Source organism: Mchenga conophoros, linkage group LG9 (assembly GCF_057382185.1).
Source record: "Mchenga conophoros isolate Kocher_MC1m ecotype Shallow Benthic linkage group LG9, M_conophoros_male_GT1.1, whole genome shotgun sequence".
NCBI lineage: Eukaryota > Metazoa > Chordata > Actinopteri > Cichliformes > Cichlidae > Mchenga > Mchenga conophoros.
This window is the reverse complement of record NC_140534.1, coordinates 424,540-438,815: the sequence shown is the minus strand read 5'-3', so window position 1 is coordinate 438,815 and position 14,276 is coordinate 424,540. Positions and strand designations below refer to the sequence as shown.

The following is a 14,276-nucleotide window of genomic DNA, read 5'->3' as shown; positions in this document are numbered from 1 at the left end:
AAGGAGTGCAAGACACAGAAAAGCGCTATATATGGCTACATTTTCAGCAATTTACCGTTTAAAAGTGGGCCCTGCATAAACAGGATGTGGACCAATTGGTGCATTCCCAAAGTAAATGTGATACGAAAGAGTAGCTAAATGCAGTTTAATAAATGGAAAATAATCCTCTCTTATTTAGCTAATCCTGAAGGAAACATAACACATGTGGAACAGAGTTAGGAATGGGTACCGGCAATGTTCCCTCGAAGCTGTGTGTGTGCACAATTGCGCACTGCTGGCACGGTCTCTGCGCACAGAAAATCTGCGTTGCGCACAAAAAAAAAAATCTAACCTGAATTGAAATTAAAATCAATACTTTAACAAGTCTGTTTTGCAGTGTTAGTCAGTGACTGGCTGCTCCCGTATGGGATCCAGCCAGTAATGCGATTCACATTCGTATATACGCAGCTAATCAATGTCGTTGACAGGCTCTGACAGCGTCCTTATGTGCCGACACCGGTGTTTTAGCGAGCAAAGCGGCGTGGCGACGTTTAGTGTGTGTCAGAACAATGAGGCGACTGCTGAGTGTTACAGGTGTTACAGCAGTGACACATCTGCTGCTGTCAGGCCTGCAGGTATCAGGCTGTTGTTCTCCTTCATCTCATAGTTGACAGAAATTATTTTTGGAGTGGCACAAATAATTTGTGTGGCATCAGATTTGATGCAATTTGATGATTGTTCTCTAAATAATTTAAAATGTTTATTTAAAAAAACGCCTTGGCTGCATTTTTAGGTAAACAGCTGCAAAAAACTTTGTTGTTTGCATAACTCAGTTACTTTTTTGAAGAAGTAACTATATAATTAATTACCCAACATTGGTCATTATTTACTGTATTTTGCAGACAGAGTTACAGACTCTCTCCCAGACCACAGACTCATAATACAAGTCAGAGCTTTATGAAAAAAAAACAAAAGAAACTTGTGTTTTCAAAATTGGAGTTCAAGTTATTTTTACTTCCAATAGTGTTAACATGCTACACAGGTCATGAACAAGATTTTTTTGTTTTGTTTTTTTAAATTTTCATTGTAAGTGGGCTAAAATAGTTAATTAAAAGTAGTCTAACATAAATGTAAATGCTGTAATTTTATTATTTTAATAAACCATGTAACTTGCATGGATTCAATGCTGGCGTCACCACAGTGCACACGTCTGCTGTTGCTCACAGTGGTCCAAGGGATCGCTCAGGGAGTTTCTGTGTTCGCTCAGACACATGAAAAATTAGAGGGAACATTGGGTGCGGGTATACCGGATACGGGTGGCTTTTTTTTTTCTTGAGATGTCATACACTTTGGATTCTAGCCAATCATTTTACGTTTCCGAGGATAGTAGGCGGGTCCAGGTACGTATGTTCTTTGAGAGCAGAGCTACAGATTAAATGTCCAAGGCAAAGCGGTCAAAAGTCTGGCTGTACTTCACAGCAAAATATGCAAACTCAGCAGCAACAAGTGCTTTAAGGTGATACTGTGATACTGTGCAAAGGAAGTAACACCTCGAATCCAATGAAAGACCTGGCAACGCAATAGCGTTTTTTTAAAAGCAGAGAAATGCATCGTATTTGATAGCTTGCTGCGAGACTTCACACCGAGCACATCTGCTGCGGGTGGGTTGCCTGTTATTGGACCTGGAGTTAGCAACATCCCCCAAAAACCCGAAGAGGAGAGTCCTGGCCCCTAGCCCTGCCAGTGTAGCAGACGGATGATGATGCAGCAGCAACCGTTCTTCTCTGCGTGAGGAGCTTAATGTTGTTCATGTGTAATTTACGTTGAGTAGGCTAACCACGTTATTACATTAATGCATGTAAGGTGAACTAGCAAACACCGTCGTAGTTACATGCGACTGTCTTCTTGTTTGATAGAGTGATACCATACATGCCCTGTAGCTGCAGAAAAAGCTAACACCGTTATCTTTTTACAAAAAAAACAAACAGCTAAACATGTTTTCCATTATTCACCGGTTCCAAACAAAGTAGGTATGTTGTATCAAAAGAAAAGGCTAACTTGGTTATCATTTTGCAGAAAAAAGAGACTGCTAAAAATAAAAACATAAGAGGTTTTTGGACAAAGTTTGTGTTCTCCATTCTTTAAGCAATTCAATTCAATTCAATTTTATTTATATAGCACCAAATCACAACAAAAGTCGCCTCAAGGCGCTTCATAGATACAGAGAAAAACCCAACAATCATATGACCCCCTATGAGCAGCACTTTGGCAACAGTGGGAAGGAAAAACTCCTGTTTAACAGGAAGAAACCTCCAGCAGAACCAGGCTCAGGGAGGGGCGGGGCCATCTGCTGCGACCGGTTGGGGTGAGAGAAGGAAGCAACGGTTAGAGCACCATTTAAGCACCCGCACAGTTTCAAAAGTACCGGTATCGGATAAAACCTAAACGATACCCATCCCTAAACAGAGTATAGATAAGGAATCTCTCAAATACTTCATAAAATGAGCATGTAGAAAGTGATCTAGCATTCTGAATGTTCACAATGACTCTCAGAGAGAGACCTGCTTCATTTTAAATCAGCCACTCGTGTGCCACGCCCAGAGTGCTGACCATTTGGGATGTGGAAGAAAAAAATCACGCCAAGTCAATGTTCAAAGGCAATGGTCATGGCCAGTAGTGGAACAGAAAAGCTAGTTCTGCCATCAATGGCCTGATGGGCCAGTATGGGATCTATAAAAATGAGAGACAGCTACTCCTCCCTCACCCCACTCAGTATCACTGGTATGAGGTTGAGAAGGGGAAAATGCATACAGGTCAATGCTGAACACATGAGAAGCTACTTTAAGGCATATCACCCAATTTGTAATATTGCTAAACATTTCTTAAGGCAGACGAGTCATGCTGGCTGGGTCAGTGTCATTTTTGTTGTAATTGATGTCTGGTTTGTTCTGTTCCCTAGTGATGGGTAGGGATGGGTACCAGTATCCGGTGTTCTGACATAATCCTTGAAATAGTAATAACACAGTATCCTCAGCAAAGATGAATTAAACAAGTTTTATTTTAATGGAAGTTTACTTCAAGTCTTCAGATTTTTACTGTCTTTTATTTGATTACTTTAAAGTATATGATTACATTAGAGTAATTAAATAAAGACAGTTTTGATGGAGCTCCTGAGCCAGCCCAAGCTCTCTATGAAGACGAGGAAAAACTCCCCTGGGGGGGCCAGACTGACGGGAAGAAACCTCGGGAAAGCCCATTCAAAGAGAGATCCCCTTTCCTGGGATGGCTGGGGGGGGTTACAGGAATTCCAAAACACTGAAATTTAAAGTGGGCCAATTAAAAAAAATTATTTCCTGAAAAAAAGAAAGGTAATTCATACATCACACATAAATGATAACGTCTGAATTGTGTGTGTTTGTGTGTGTGTGTGATAGGCTTATCTCAGCCAAGTGTGATGCTGTAGCTCCTCCAGCGTCGGCCGCGTCTCCGGGACTTTGGTTAAACACGCGTCCAAGAAATCCCGGCAGTCTGGAAAGAAAGGAAAGAGAAAAAACATGAAGATGATAGTTCCAGTGGTCCAAGCCATCAGTCAGTCTTGAAGTGTGACGTTTTCTTACTTTTGGACAGATGTCTTTTGAATTTCAGGCGCTCCACAGGACGCCTGTCTTTTTCAGGCTCTTCTCCACAGGACGCCTGTCTTTTTCAGGGACAATCTTCACCCACAAATTCATAAAGTCCTTGTGAAGGGTCAGTTTCTCAATGATTGTTCGCCCATGGTACCTGTGGAAGATTACAGTTGTCATTAATTTTCATTAATTGTGTAAACTCACAGAAAATAAAACATTAATGCACTTCAAACCCATTTAAAAGTACCCACCTGGCTTCAGGTGCAGCATCCCCTGCCATTCTAGAGGCAGCAATTAGAAATCTTTCAGTGAAGGTTCCTGTTTTCAGGGTGACGGCTGCTCCAAGTTTGTCAGCCAGCTGGTGCAGGTGTTGAGCCGTGCTATTCCTCACTGCAACACAGCGATGGCTGAGCAAGGACAATATTAGACACACAACTCAGTGAACATGATCTCTCTTTCATGTCTTCTAATAAAATCACTACAGCTTCTTCTCTCCTCTTACGTCAGTCCTGTGTTAAACAGAGCGCTCAGAATCCGTCCATGGCTGCAATTTTCCACCATGGCATCAAGCGCCAGATTGACCTCCTGATGTAGAAAGTTGTTGTTGGTCATTGCAAGCTTCAGCAATAGAGCTCGGCCTGTTGTTTCAACTTCTGGGTCCATTGTTCTCTGGAGCTGAATGTAGAGCTCATTGATGGCATGTATGGCCTCAAAGGCTATTGCTGAGCGTTGGTTTTTCACCTAAAATGTGAGTGAAAATCATCAGTTGAGGCTGTAGTATGCACTTGAAGGGAAACTAGCTGCATGAAACGCATATAAGAAACATAAAGTGTGCAATACCTCCTCAATGAGGACCAGACACACTTCATGTAGTTTAGTCTTCAGGATGTCCGAGTGGTGCTTTGCCAGAGACTGAATAGTTTGCAAGGCGTGTCTTTTCTTAATCCTGTATTTACACAACACAACATTGAACATGACTTCAGGAACACCACAAATAACACAGCCACATTATGCAGCACTGTTTCTGTGCAGTATTTAATGTCTCCTTACTACGTTTCTTACCAGTCGTCTGAAGACAGCAGACTAAAGCTGTGGGACAGGCTCTCTACAGGTGTAGCTACAGGCGGGAGTTTGACCCTGCTCTCTCTTGGATTATTCTGACTGCACTGACTGTCTGCTTTCTTGTCTGATAATCAACGAGGTTAGTAAAAAGAAACTGTCATTTCTTCTAATTCGAAGCATGATGCAGTGATTAATTGTTCATTAAAATCTTTTTAAAAAATCTCTTAATTTAAAGTTTGATTATTCAGCATCTTCTACAGTTACTGAGGAAAACCACTTACCGTCTATAGGGACGACTTTTGCACGGCGCAGCAGCGTCCCAGGCCGAGGTCCTCGTTTTTGCGGTATGGGAACTGTTGGAGGTTTTGGAGTCAAAGGCTTTACTGCAGTAAATGTTTTGGTTGGTACTGTGTGTCCAGGTGAGGTTACAATCCCATCCTGGAAATGCTGCAGTTTTTCCAAAATAGGCCCAAATTTGTCTTTTGCTGTCAAGACTCTTATTCCACGAATGACCTTCGTGTCTGTTTAGACAAAAAAATAACTAAATAACTACAAATTGACATCTTACAAAAACAACAATAAACATTTTTCTTCCTGATTTTTTTTTTCTTCAAAAAAGCATATAAAATGAATGGACAGCAAGAATGTGTAATTTAGCATTAAAATAGATAATCTACAGTGTCAAATTTTAAAATCTAAACTAACTGATTAACAGCAGGTGTAACCACTAAAGAAAAGCATCACCTTTGAACCGACCTGCTCCTGAATGTTTAGCAGAGAAAACAGGCAATTGCGATGGACAAGCTGCTCGAGGAGGTGGAGGAACTGGAGTGAGCGGTGTCATCTCAACAGGACTAACAATGAAAGGAATGGCCCTCAGATCACTTGGTGTGTGTGTGTCTGCAGAGCTGAGGCTACTCAGACTTCTTTCAGGGTCCTCCTGATTCCAAAAGGGGTCATCCAAACAGTTCCAGCTTCCCTGGACTATCTCTGGAGAGCCTGCGCATTGCTCAGGTAAAGGTGGGAGTTGCACAGCATAATCTCTGGGTCTCTGTGCGATATGCAATGTGTCTGCCTGTTGAAAGAACACATTTGTCTTACTGCTCTGAGCTTTGTGAAAGTCCAGGATCCTGGACTCTGTGGTGAAGCGCTGACAGTTGCTCTGTCTACAGTGACTTACACAAAAATTACACTGTGCAAAGCAGCAAAATATAACACATCTCTCAGAAACATTTACATTTGATCAGCAGAGAAGTCAAGAATGAGTATGTTTAGTTACTTACATCTCCACCTGTGCGCTTTCTCTGAATCACATCTTCAAAGCGATGGAAAAAGTTATCTGATGTCTTTTCAGACATGCCTGAGATAAAAAGTGAACAAATTGTTTAGAAATAGAAAGTTAGTGAGTGCTGCTCAGTGTGTGAGTGGCAAGTTCTAACTGAGCTGCTCAGTAAATAACTGTTATGATGTGGAACTCACAGAGCATTTTTTGAAAATATTCATATATATACACTATTTTGTGTTTACAAAAATATCAGACATGTCTAAATCAAAGGCAGGTTATGATCTCTAATTATGATCTTTAATCAACAAATTTAAATAGACGTCCTAATCACAGCTTCTAAAACTAGACAACACTATACTGATAAATTCATATAAAACAGCAAAAAGGAGATAAAAGCACTGTCATAAATAGAGAAATAAGTACAGTAAATAAATAAATACAGTTTTTAAAAAATATAGAAAAAAAACATGTGTCATTTGTTACAACGACAACAAAATAGCAGCTTGGACAAAGCTGTTTCTTCAAGCTTCGCCTGCATTTAGGGTCTGCAAACCTCTGTCCCACAGGAAGAAGCTGAAATCCTCCAATAAGGGGTGGGAGTCATTTAAAGTAGAGTAACTCATCCTCTACAACTGCCTAGTATTCAAGGACTCTATGTTAAGATGCTCTAACATGGTACAGTACCTTCAGAAACGCCTCAAATTTCTTAGATACTGAAAATTAAATCTCTTCTCAGGAACCTTTTCTCCATTCAGTAGAAGTAGATCTAGTATTCATTTTAAAGTTCTAATGAAGACAGCAGACTAAAGCTGTGGGACAGGCTCTCTACAGGTGTAGCTACAGGCGGGAGTTTGACCCTGCTCTCTCTTGGATTATTCTGACTGCACTGACTGTCTGCTTTCTTGTCTGATAATCAACGAGGTTAGTAAAAAGAAACTGTCATTTCTTCTAATTCGAAGCATGATGCAGTGATTAATTGTTCATTAAAATCTTTTTAAAAAATCTCTTAATTTAAAGTTTGATTATTCAGCATCTTCTACAGTTACTGAGGAAAACCACTTACTGTCTATAGGGACGACTTTTGCACGGGGCAGCAGCGTCCCAGGCCGAGGTCCTCGTTTTTGCGGTATGGGAACTGTTGGAGGTTTTGGAGTCAAAATAGGCCCAAATTTGTCTTTTGCTGTCAAGACTCTTATTCCACGAATGAACTTCGTGTCTGTTTAGACAAAAAATAACTAAATAACTACAAATTGACATCTTACAAAAACAACAATAAACATTTTTCTTCCTGATTTTTTTTTCTTCAAAAAAGCATATAAAATGAATGGACAGCAAGAATGTGTAATTTAGCATTAAAATAGATAATCTACAGTGTCAAATTTTAAAATCTAAACTAACTGATTAACAGCAGGTGTAACCACTAAAGAAAAGCATCACCTTTGAACCGCAATTGCGATGGACAAGCTGCTCGAGGAGGTGGAGGAACTGGAGTGAGCGGTGTCATCTCAACAGGACTAACAATGAAAGGAATGGCCCTCAGATCACTTGGTGTGTGTGTGTCTGCAGAGCTGAGGCTACTCAGACTTCTTTCAGGGTCCTCCTGATTCCAAAAGGGGTCATCCAAACAGTTCCAGCTTCTCTGGACTCTCTGTGGAGAGCCTGCGCATTGCTCAGGTAAAGGTGGGAGTTGCACAGCATAATCTCTGGGTCTCTGTGCGATATGCAATGTGTCTGCCTGTTGAAAGAACACATTTGTCTTACTGCTCTGAGCTTTGTGAAAGTCCAGGATCCTGGACTCTGTGGTGAAGCGCTGACAGTTGCTCTGTCTACAGTGACTTACACAAAAATTACACTGTGCAAAGCAGCAAAATATAACACATCTCTCAGAAACATTTACATTTGATCAGCAGAGAAGTCAAGAATGAGTATGTTTAGTTACTTACATCTCCACCTGTGCGCTTTCTCTGAATCAAATCTTCAAAGCGATGGAAAAAGTTATCTGATGTCTTTTCAGACATGCCTGAGATAAAAAGTGAACAAATTGTTTAGAAATAGAAAGTTAGTGAGTGCTGCTCAGTGTGTGAGTGGCAAGTTCTAACTGAGCTGCTCAGTAAATAACTGTTATGATGTGGAACTCACAGAGCATTTTTTGAAAATATTCATATATATACACTATTTTGTGTTTACATGGCAACGGGAGGAAACAACCCGGCAAAATAACACATGACAGCGAGATAAATTTATTGGATTGCCAGTCAGAGAAGTGTGATTCGTCACTCCAGTAAACACATCTCCACTGCTTTAGAGTCCAGTGTTGAGATGCTTAAATCACTCCATCTGACGCTTTGCATTGTGTTTGTCAGTGTAAGGCTGGGATGCAGCTGCTCAGCCATGGAAACCAATGAAGTTTGGACATCTGTAACAACAGCAGACTGCAGATATTGGTGACTTAAGTGCACTATGAGCCTTAGCATCAGCTGACTCGCTGTCATTTCCAATTACTTCCACTTTGTTATAATATCACTAACAGCTGACTATGGAATATTTAATAGCGAGGAAATTTCATGACTGGACTTGTTGCACTGGTGCATCCTATCACATTACCATGCTGGAATTCATTCAGTTCCTGAGAGCGACTCGTCCTTTCACACATGTTTGTAGAAGTAGTCTGCATGCCTAGGTGCTTGATTTAATACACCTGTGTCCATGGAAGTGATTGGAACACATTAATTGAATGATTTGGATGGGTTAGGGAATACTTTTGGCAACATAGTGTATGCCTGACCTTACAAACTCTATGATTATAACAGTCATTTTCACTGTTTTCAGAACACAAGTTATGGTTGGAGATATCATGACCGCCACCCCACCATACAGATGTTTTGGGAGGTATTTGATGAACTAACTGAAGAGCAGAGGAAAGATTTCCTTCGTAAGTACTTGCTGAAGCCTCCATTATGATATGTTACTGAAATCACACTGTATCATATAAAACATTAGATTTTTCTGCGCTTTACCAAGATACATTAGAGAGCAGCATTGTTCTGATTAATATACTGTAAAGCTGCTTCTAGCTGGTGGACTGAGCCGCCTCACCTTTCACCTGGCTCACGTCACACACCTGGAGAGACTCGACCTCCACCTGTGTTGCCTCACGCGAGATGATCTAGAGGCTCTGAGTCAGTTGCTACCAATCTCACACGCCGGACACTAATCGCATGCTCGCTGCAGCAGTCATGTGACTCGTTGTTTTTCAGTCCAGGTGCTGCCCTCTCTCACTGCACTGACCGAGCTTGATGTGTCATCCAATAAGGAAGTGGGAGGTGTGGTCCACCTGCTGGTCTCCGCCCTCCCTGCGACACAAATGAGGAGGCTGCCATTCAACAGCTGCTACATGAGCAACGAGTCCTTCACTGCTCTGGGTAACACACACACACACACACACACACACACACACACACACTTGTTTATTTATAGAAGTTTTCCTTCAAGTCATTCTCCCTGAATACCTCTTCCACCCTCTAGCCTGAAATGGTGAAAACTTTGTGTTTATGCATCAGCCCTGGCGGTGTCCTATCTGCGCACGGTGGATATTTCCTGGTGTAAAGTGGTTGGCGGTCACTTGGCGCTCCTGCTGGATGCTCTGCAGCCATCAGTCGTCAGCGAGCTCTGTCTTTGCAGCTGCGAGCTCACCACTGATGACATGCAACATCTGGGTAACTAACACACAATGACATTATACTTTTTCTTTTTTGGTCTGTAGTGGATCATTAGGCTGCATAAATGTATATTAAGACAAGTAAAGCCTGAAGGAAATTGATATTTCTTTCATTTATTTCATGCTGCCAGCATCTGTAGCTGTCGTATAAAACAAAACAATGAAACTATTCGGTGTTATTTTTGTCTCCATCAGAAACATTGTGAACAAAACAGTAAAGTGAACAGGCATAAAGTGATCAGTTATCAATGGGTCCTCTTCCTCTGTGCAGCTGCCGTGTGCAGACGGGGCTGTCTCTCCTCACTCCGTGCACTGGATCTGTCCTACAACAGCTTGGTGGGAGACAACGGTTGGTGCAGTCTGTTTGCAGCAGGAGGTCTGGGCTCTCTGGAAGACGTGGATGTCAGTTTGCGACCTTCAACCTCTGCTCCGTGCTCAGCCTGGCTGCCCGCTCTGCTCCGAGCTCTGCCTCAAATTTCGGCGCTGGCTCGACTGGCCATGCAGAGGTGGACAGCTGACTGTCAGGAGAGAGAGCAGCTCAGGTACTGTCTGAAAAAGAGGAGCGTCCTGCTGGAAAGGGATCCAGATTTACAAGACACATCATCAGCATGTAAAGGGAACAGTCAGGAGAGCCTAGAAGAGAGTCAGCCTGAGGAGATTGGAGCGGACCGCACTGGAATTTACTGTCAAAGAGCGACCCACTTTGTTGCTTTATTATTATTTTTTTAAGTCTCTGTTACCACAAGAAGGTCAGTGTTGACGTCAGCTGCATCACGTCTGATGTAAACTGTGTCACACGTGATGGTTTCAGGGAATACTGGGAACTTACAGAGTTAAGCACAGCTGGTGTGGGTTATCATATTTGTCGTCTCTCACCTTGGCTGCAGGGTCTGGGTCTTTCCAATGCAGCAGTCCTAACACTTGAGACACACATGCCGAGAAGTGGGGATACCTGGAAATGGACAAAGGCTTTCAGCAGAGTTTTAAAGCAGCTATTCAGGAAAAGAGCTGTGAATTATCTGCATACCTTGTTAGGTAATCAGCTATTTTGGGGTTCTTTAACAAATCAACCAAAAGGTCGACTGAGTATTTTCTCGTCAGAGTACCTTCACCGTTCACGATGATGTTGAGCACAAGCTGGAGCGTTTGATGGATGTTCTTTGCATCAAAGAGCTACGAGGAAATCCCAGAGATTAGAGACAGGATATTATGTGAATCAGCATGAATGTTGTTTGTTGTTCAACAGATAAAAACAAGAAGAGAAAATAGAAACAAAGTAAAAAAGGAACAATTGTTTCTGCCGTTAAGAAAAAAAAATTGAGTCATGGCAGAGACCTGCAGAAGTCTTGAGTCTCATTTGATGACATTTTGTCAGATTGCCTTGTAATTTAAAAAAAACAAAACTGTTTTTTGAGCAAAAGTTCTCCAGGTTTTTTTGGAGTTCTTTCAAAGTTTTCTTATTTTTGGACGTTAGCTGCTTTTTCACTCTTTTTCAGTCCAGTCTGTGCATCTGAACATTTACAGAAAGATTTCTTTGTTTCGTCTTTAGACACTTTGTTAAACGCAGATCCCAGCAGAGTTCGCCTACCTTCTCTCCAACCTTCTCAGGTTTTGTGGATATTATACATGGTTATGCTGAGAATATGTCGGCTACTTTCCACTGGAAATGCCTTTTGGTTAAACTGTCAGCGAGGAATTTGCACTGTTACATTTTTATATAACTTTAATGCAAAAAAAACAGCTGCTTGTTTAAGTGAAAATACACTGATGGGGTTTTTTTCTATTCATGAACAGGAGTGTGATCAGTTTAATAAAAGAAAAAATAACCATAACCAAGATATGAGGGGAAATCTTGGACAAATACAAGCAGACTGGAGCAGCCAGCGTTCAAAACACCGACGTTCAAGGTAACAGAAGGTTCCCGAGCCACATCCACCCAGCTGGTTTCTGTGTTTCTTGTGTATTTGTGTACACTGTGACTTCATGGCTGTCTTGGGCTCCAGCTCTTGTTTTGGTGTCTCATTAATTTGATTTAATGTCCTGCTTAGTGATAACATCACTCTTGGCCTCCCTGCACTGGCTTCCAATTGAATTTAGGATTCATTTTCAAGTTCTTTTATTGGTTTTTAAATCTTTAAATGGTCTGGCACCTGCTGAAGCCCTATGTCCCCACTCGTTCGCTCCGGTCAGCTGAGCAGCTGTTGCTCTCAGTCCCCAAATCACGGCTGAAACTGAGAGGAGACCGAGCGTTCTCTATCGTGGCTCCTAAGCTTTGGAATAATCTTCCTCTTCACATTAGGCAATCGACATCAGTGCTGGTTTTTAAATCCAGATTGAAAAAGCATTTTTATTCACTGGCTTTTGACTCAGTGGTTGACTGACTTGTATTTTATTGTTTTTCGCTATGTTTATTATTGTATCGTATTTATTATTCTTATGGTATCTATTATGTTTCTATTGTTCAGCAGTTTGGTCAGCCTTGTGTGTTTTTAAAGTGCTATATAAATAAACAATGATGATGATGATGAACATAGTAACGTGTGTTGGGTTGCTCTGTCTTCAGACTCACTGTCAGACTGATTAGACAGTGAGTCTGAAGGTGAGAGTCCTCACTGCCCACGCCTGTCTTTGGGTCTGACCAACACCGTTTCCTGTGTGTCATTCCCCCCTCGCCTTCCCCCCATCCGTCCTGTCTGCACTGACCTCTCCAATAAAGACAAAAGGCCTCATTTTCTGAAACTCTTCCTATCCCATCACCTTGCGAAGAATCACTTCACCATGTTGATTAATAAGGACGGTGGGAATGGTTTGAAGTCTCGTCACAGAAAATGTGCCAAAGGCAAAGAATCTGAGCTTGAAATAAAATGAAATGAAAGATCAGCCCCACACAGGGGTTAAATTCAGATGGAAACTCTTATCACACAAAGAGAACAAGCGAATAAATATATCTGAGTGTGGCCCCTCGACTGTCACAGTGTAGCTGACATTTGATCTTATCATGTGTTAAAGCTATTTTAATTACTGAAGAGAACCAGTGTCAAACTCAGCCCAAGTATGGTTGTACGTTAATCCTTAAAGCAACAACGTTTTTAAAGTTGCAGCGTCATTTTTACACCACACCTAAAATCCCACTAATCGTCCGGGCTCTTCACCCTATGACCACACGCTGGGGTATCTAACACCACATGACCCAAATGGAAACTATGTCAGCTGAAAGAAACCCATCGAAATGTGCAACACTTAAAACTTTGCCTGATTGGAGCATGGCTTCAAATACAGCCCTGAAAACAGACAGGCGGTCGTTGGCATTTCGCCCTCGTTCCTGAGAGACTACATCGATGTATCAGTCAACAAATGAACTACTGTGGCGTCACAGCTGGGGCCTTCTCTGTGTCGTTTATAACACAGAGAAGGACCCAGCTGTGACGCTGAAGTGGTATCTTTAAATTAGCTGTAGGTGTGAATGCTTGTCTGTCTCTCTGTTAGCTTTGCAACAGACTGGTGATATTCAGAGTGCACCATATGTCTGGTATTATTTCCCTTCCAAATTAGTGCTTCCTCTTAGTTGCTGGTCTAAATTTGTTTCCTTTCATGTTCAGGCCGTGTTAGTGTTGTCTCTGTGTGTAGCAGGTTTTGTCTCCATGTTTGTTTCACTGTCTGCCTGTCTGTCTCTGTATTCTGTACTTCTGATAGACGTCTAATTTTGCCAGTCCCTCTTTTTGTGCGCCTTGTACCTTGTCACTCTCTGTGACCGCGTCTCACTTTGCCAGTTCCCATGTATTTAATCAGTTAATGGTGGTCTGAGTAACCCTCACCACTTTGTTCTCCAGTGTCTTTGTTCCTGTTCATCCTACATATTTTCCCCCATTTGTTATTTATTTCTGCTGTTCGCTATTTATATTTTATTCCTGCACAGTTTGCTTGAAGCACTCATATTTTGTCTATTCTATTCATGTGGATCTTATCTTTCTATTTCCTTGCTTCCTTTTCTGTTTACTTTGCTTCTTGCCCGTGTTTCGTCCTTTTGCGGTGTCTGTGTTTTTTTAATCCTATGGTCTCTTTTAAGTTTGTTTGTCTCTTTACTTCTTCAAACTGAATTCAAAGTGGAGCAAATGCTATATAACATTCTCATAGTCTCATTCACACTAACGTTGGTTCTGTATCTTGTAACCAAAGGAAGCTTCAGCATGCAGACTGGAGCCAGCGATCAAAACACGTGCTTCCTATTTTATTTTGTTGGTTATGTTGAGTTTTGCTGTAACTGTCTCATTACTCCTGATTTGTCCCTGCCGTCTCCTCTTCCCTAATAACCGTCCTGTGTGTTTATTGTTTAATCTTCTCCTTTCGTCACCCAGCTTCACTGGTCATGTTTCCTAGTGTTATCCCCCAGTATAGGTTTCTGAGTTTCTCAGTTCCCTGTCAGATATTTCATATCATTCTCTCCGTCCAAAATAAACAGGCTGCCTTTAGTTTATCCTTGCCAGCCTGTGAGTCTGCATTTGGGTCTTCTTTTTTCATAACAAATGATCATACTCCCCGCAGATTGTGATAGTGACACCTCCAGGCCATGCTGCAACTCTCTGGAGCTTTCCGCTCTTCAGGAACT

General features: G+C 41.7%; 2 protein-coding genes across 3 annotated transcripts; one reads left to right on the top strand and one right to left on the bottom strand.

Annotated features, from left to right (window-relative positions):
• Positions 1-3,019: 3,019 nt before the first annotated feature.
• LOC146566510 (uncharacterized) lies at positions 3,020-8,050 on the bottom strand. 2 transcript variants are annotated; one of them, XM_085286004.1, is made up of 12 exons: positions 7,896-8,050; positions 7,390-7,687; positions 7,016-7,168; positions 5,951-6,027; positions 5,412-5,742; positions 4,949-5,188; positions 4,668-4,791; positions 4,446-4,551; positions 4,108-4,346; positions 3,857-4,012; positions 3,597-3,759; positions 3,020-3,507 (listed from the first exon to the last, which is right to left on the bottom strand). In XM_085286004.1, the coding sequence occupies exons 1-11, from the start codon at positions 7,968-7,970 to the stop codon at positions 3,621-3,623; spliced, it is 1,938 nt and encodes a 645-aa protein (XP_085142130.1). In that variant the 5' UTR covers positions 7,971-8,050; the 3' UTR covers positions 3,020-3,507; positions 3,597-3,620. The 2 variants fall into 2 exon arrangements, with proteins under 2 accessions (XP_085142130.1, XP_085142131.1); XM_085286005.1 differs by having other exon boundaries at positions 5,424-5,742.
• Positions 8,051-8,172: 122 nt separating this feature from the next.
• LOC146566509 (leucine-rich repeat-containing protein 31-like) lies at positions 8,173-12,201 on the top strand. Its single transcript, XM_085286082.1, has 5 exons — positions 8,173-8,396; positions 8,782-8,884; positions 9,210-9,374; positions 9,513-9,668; positions 9,942-12,201. The coding sequence occupies exons 2-5, from the start codon at positions 8,830-8,832 to the stop codon at positions 10,397-10,399; spliced, it is 834 nt and encodes a 277-aa protein (XP_085142208.1). The 5' UTR covers positions 8,173-8,396; positions 8,782-8,829; the 3' UTR covers positions 10,400-12,201.
• The last annotated feature ends 2,075 nt before the right edge of the window (positions 12,202-14,276 follow it).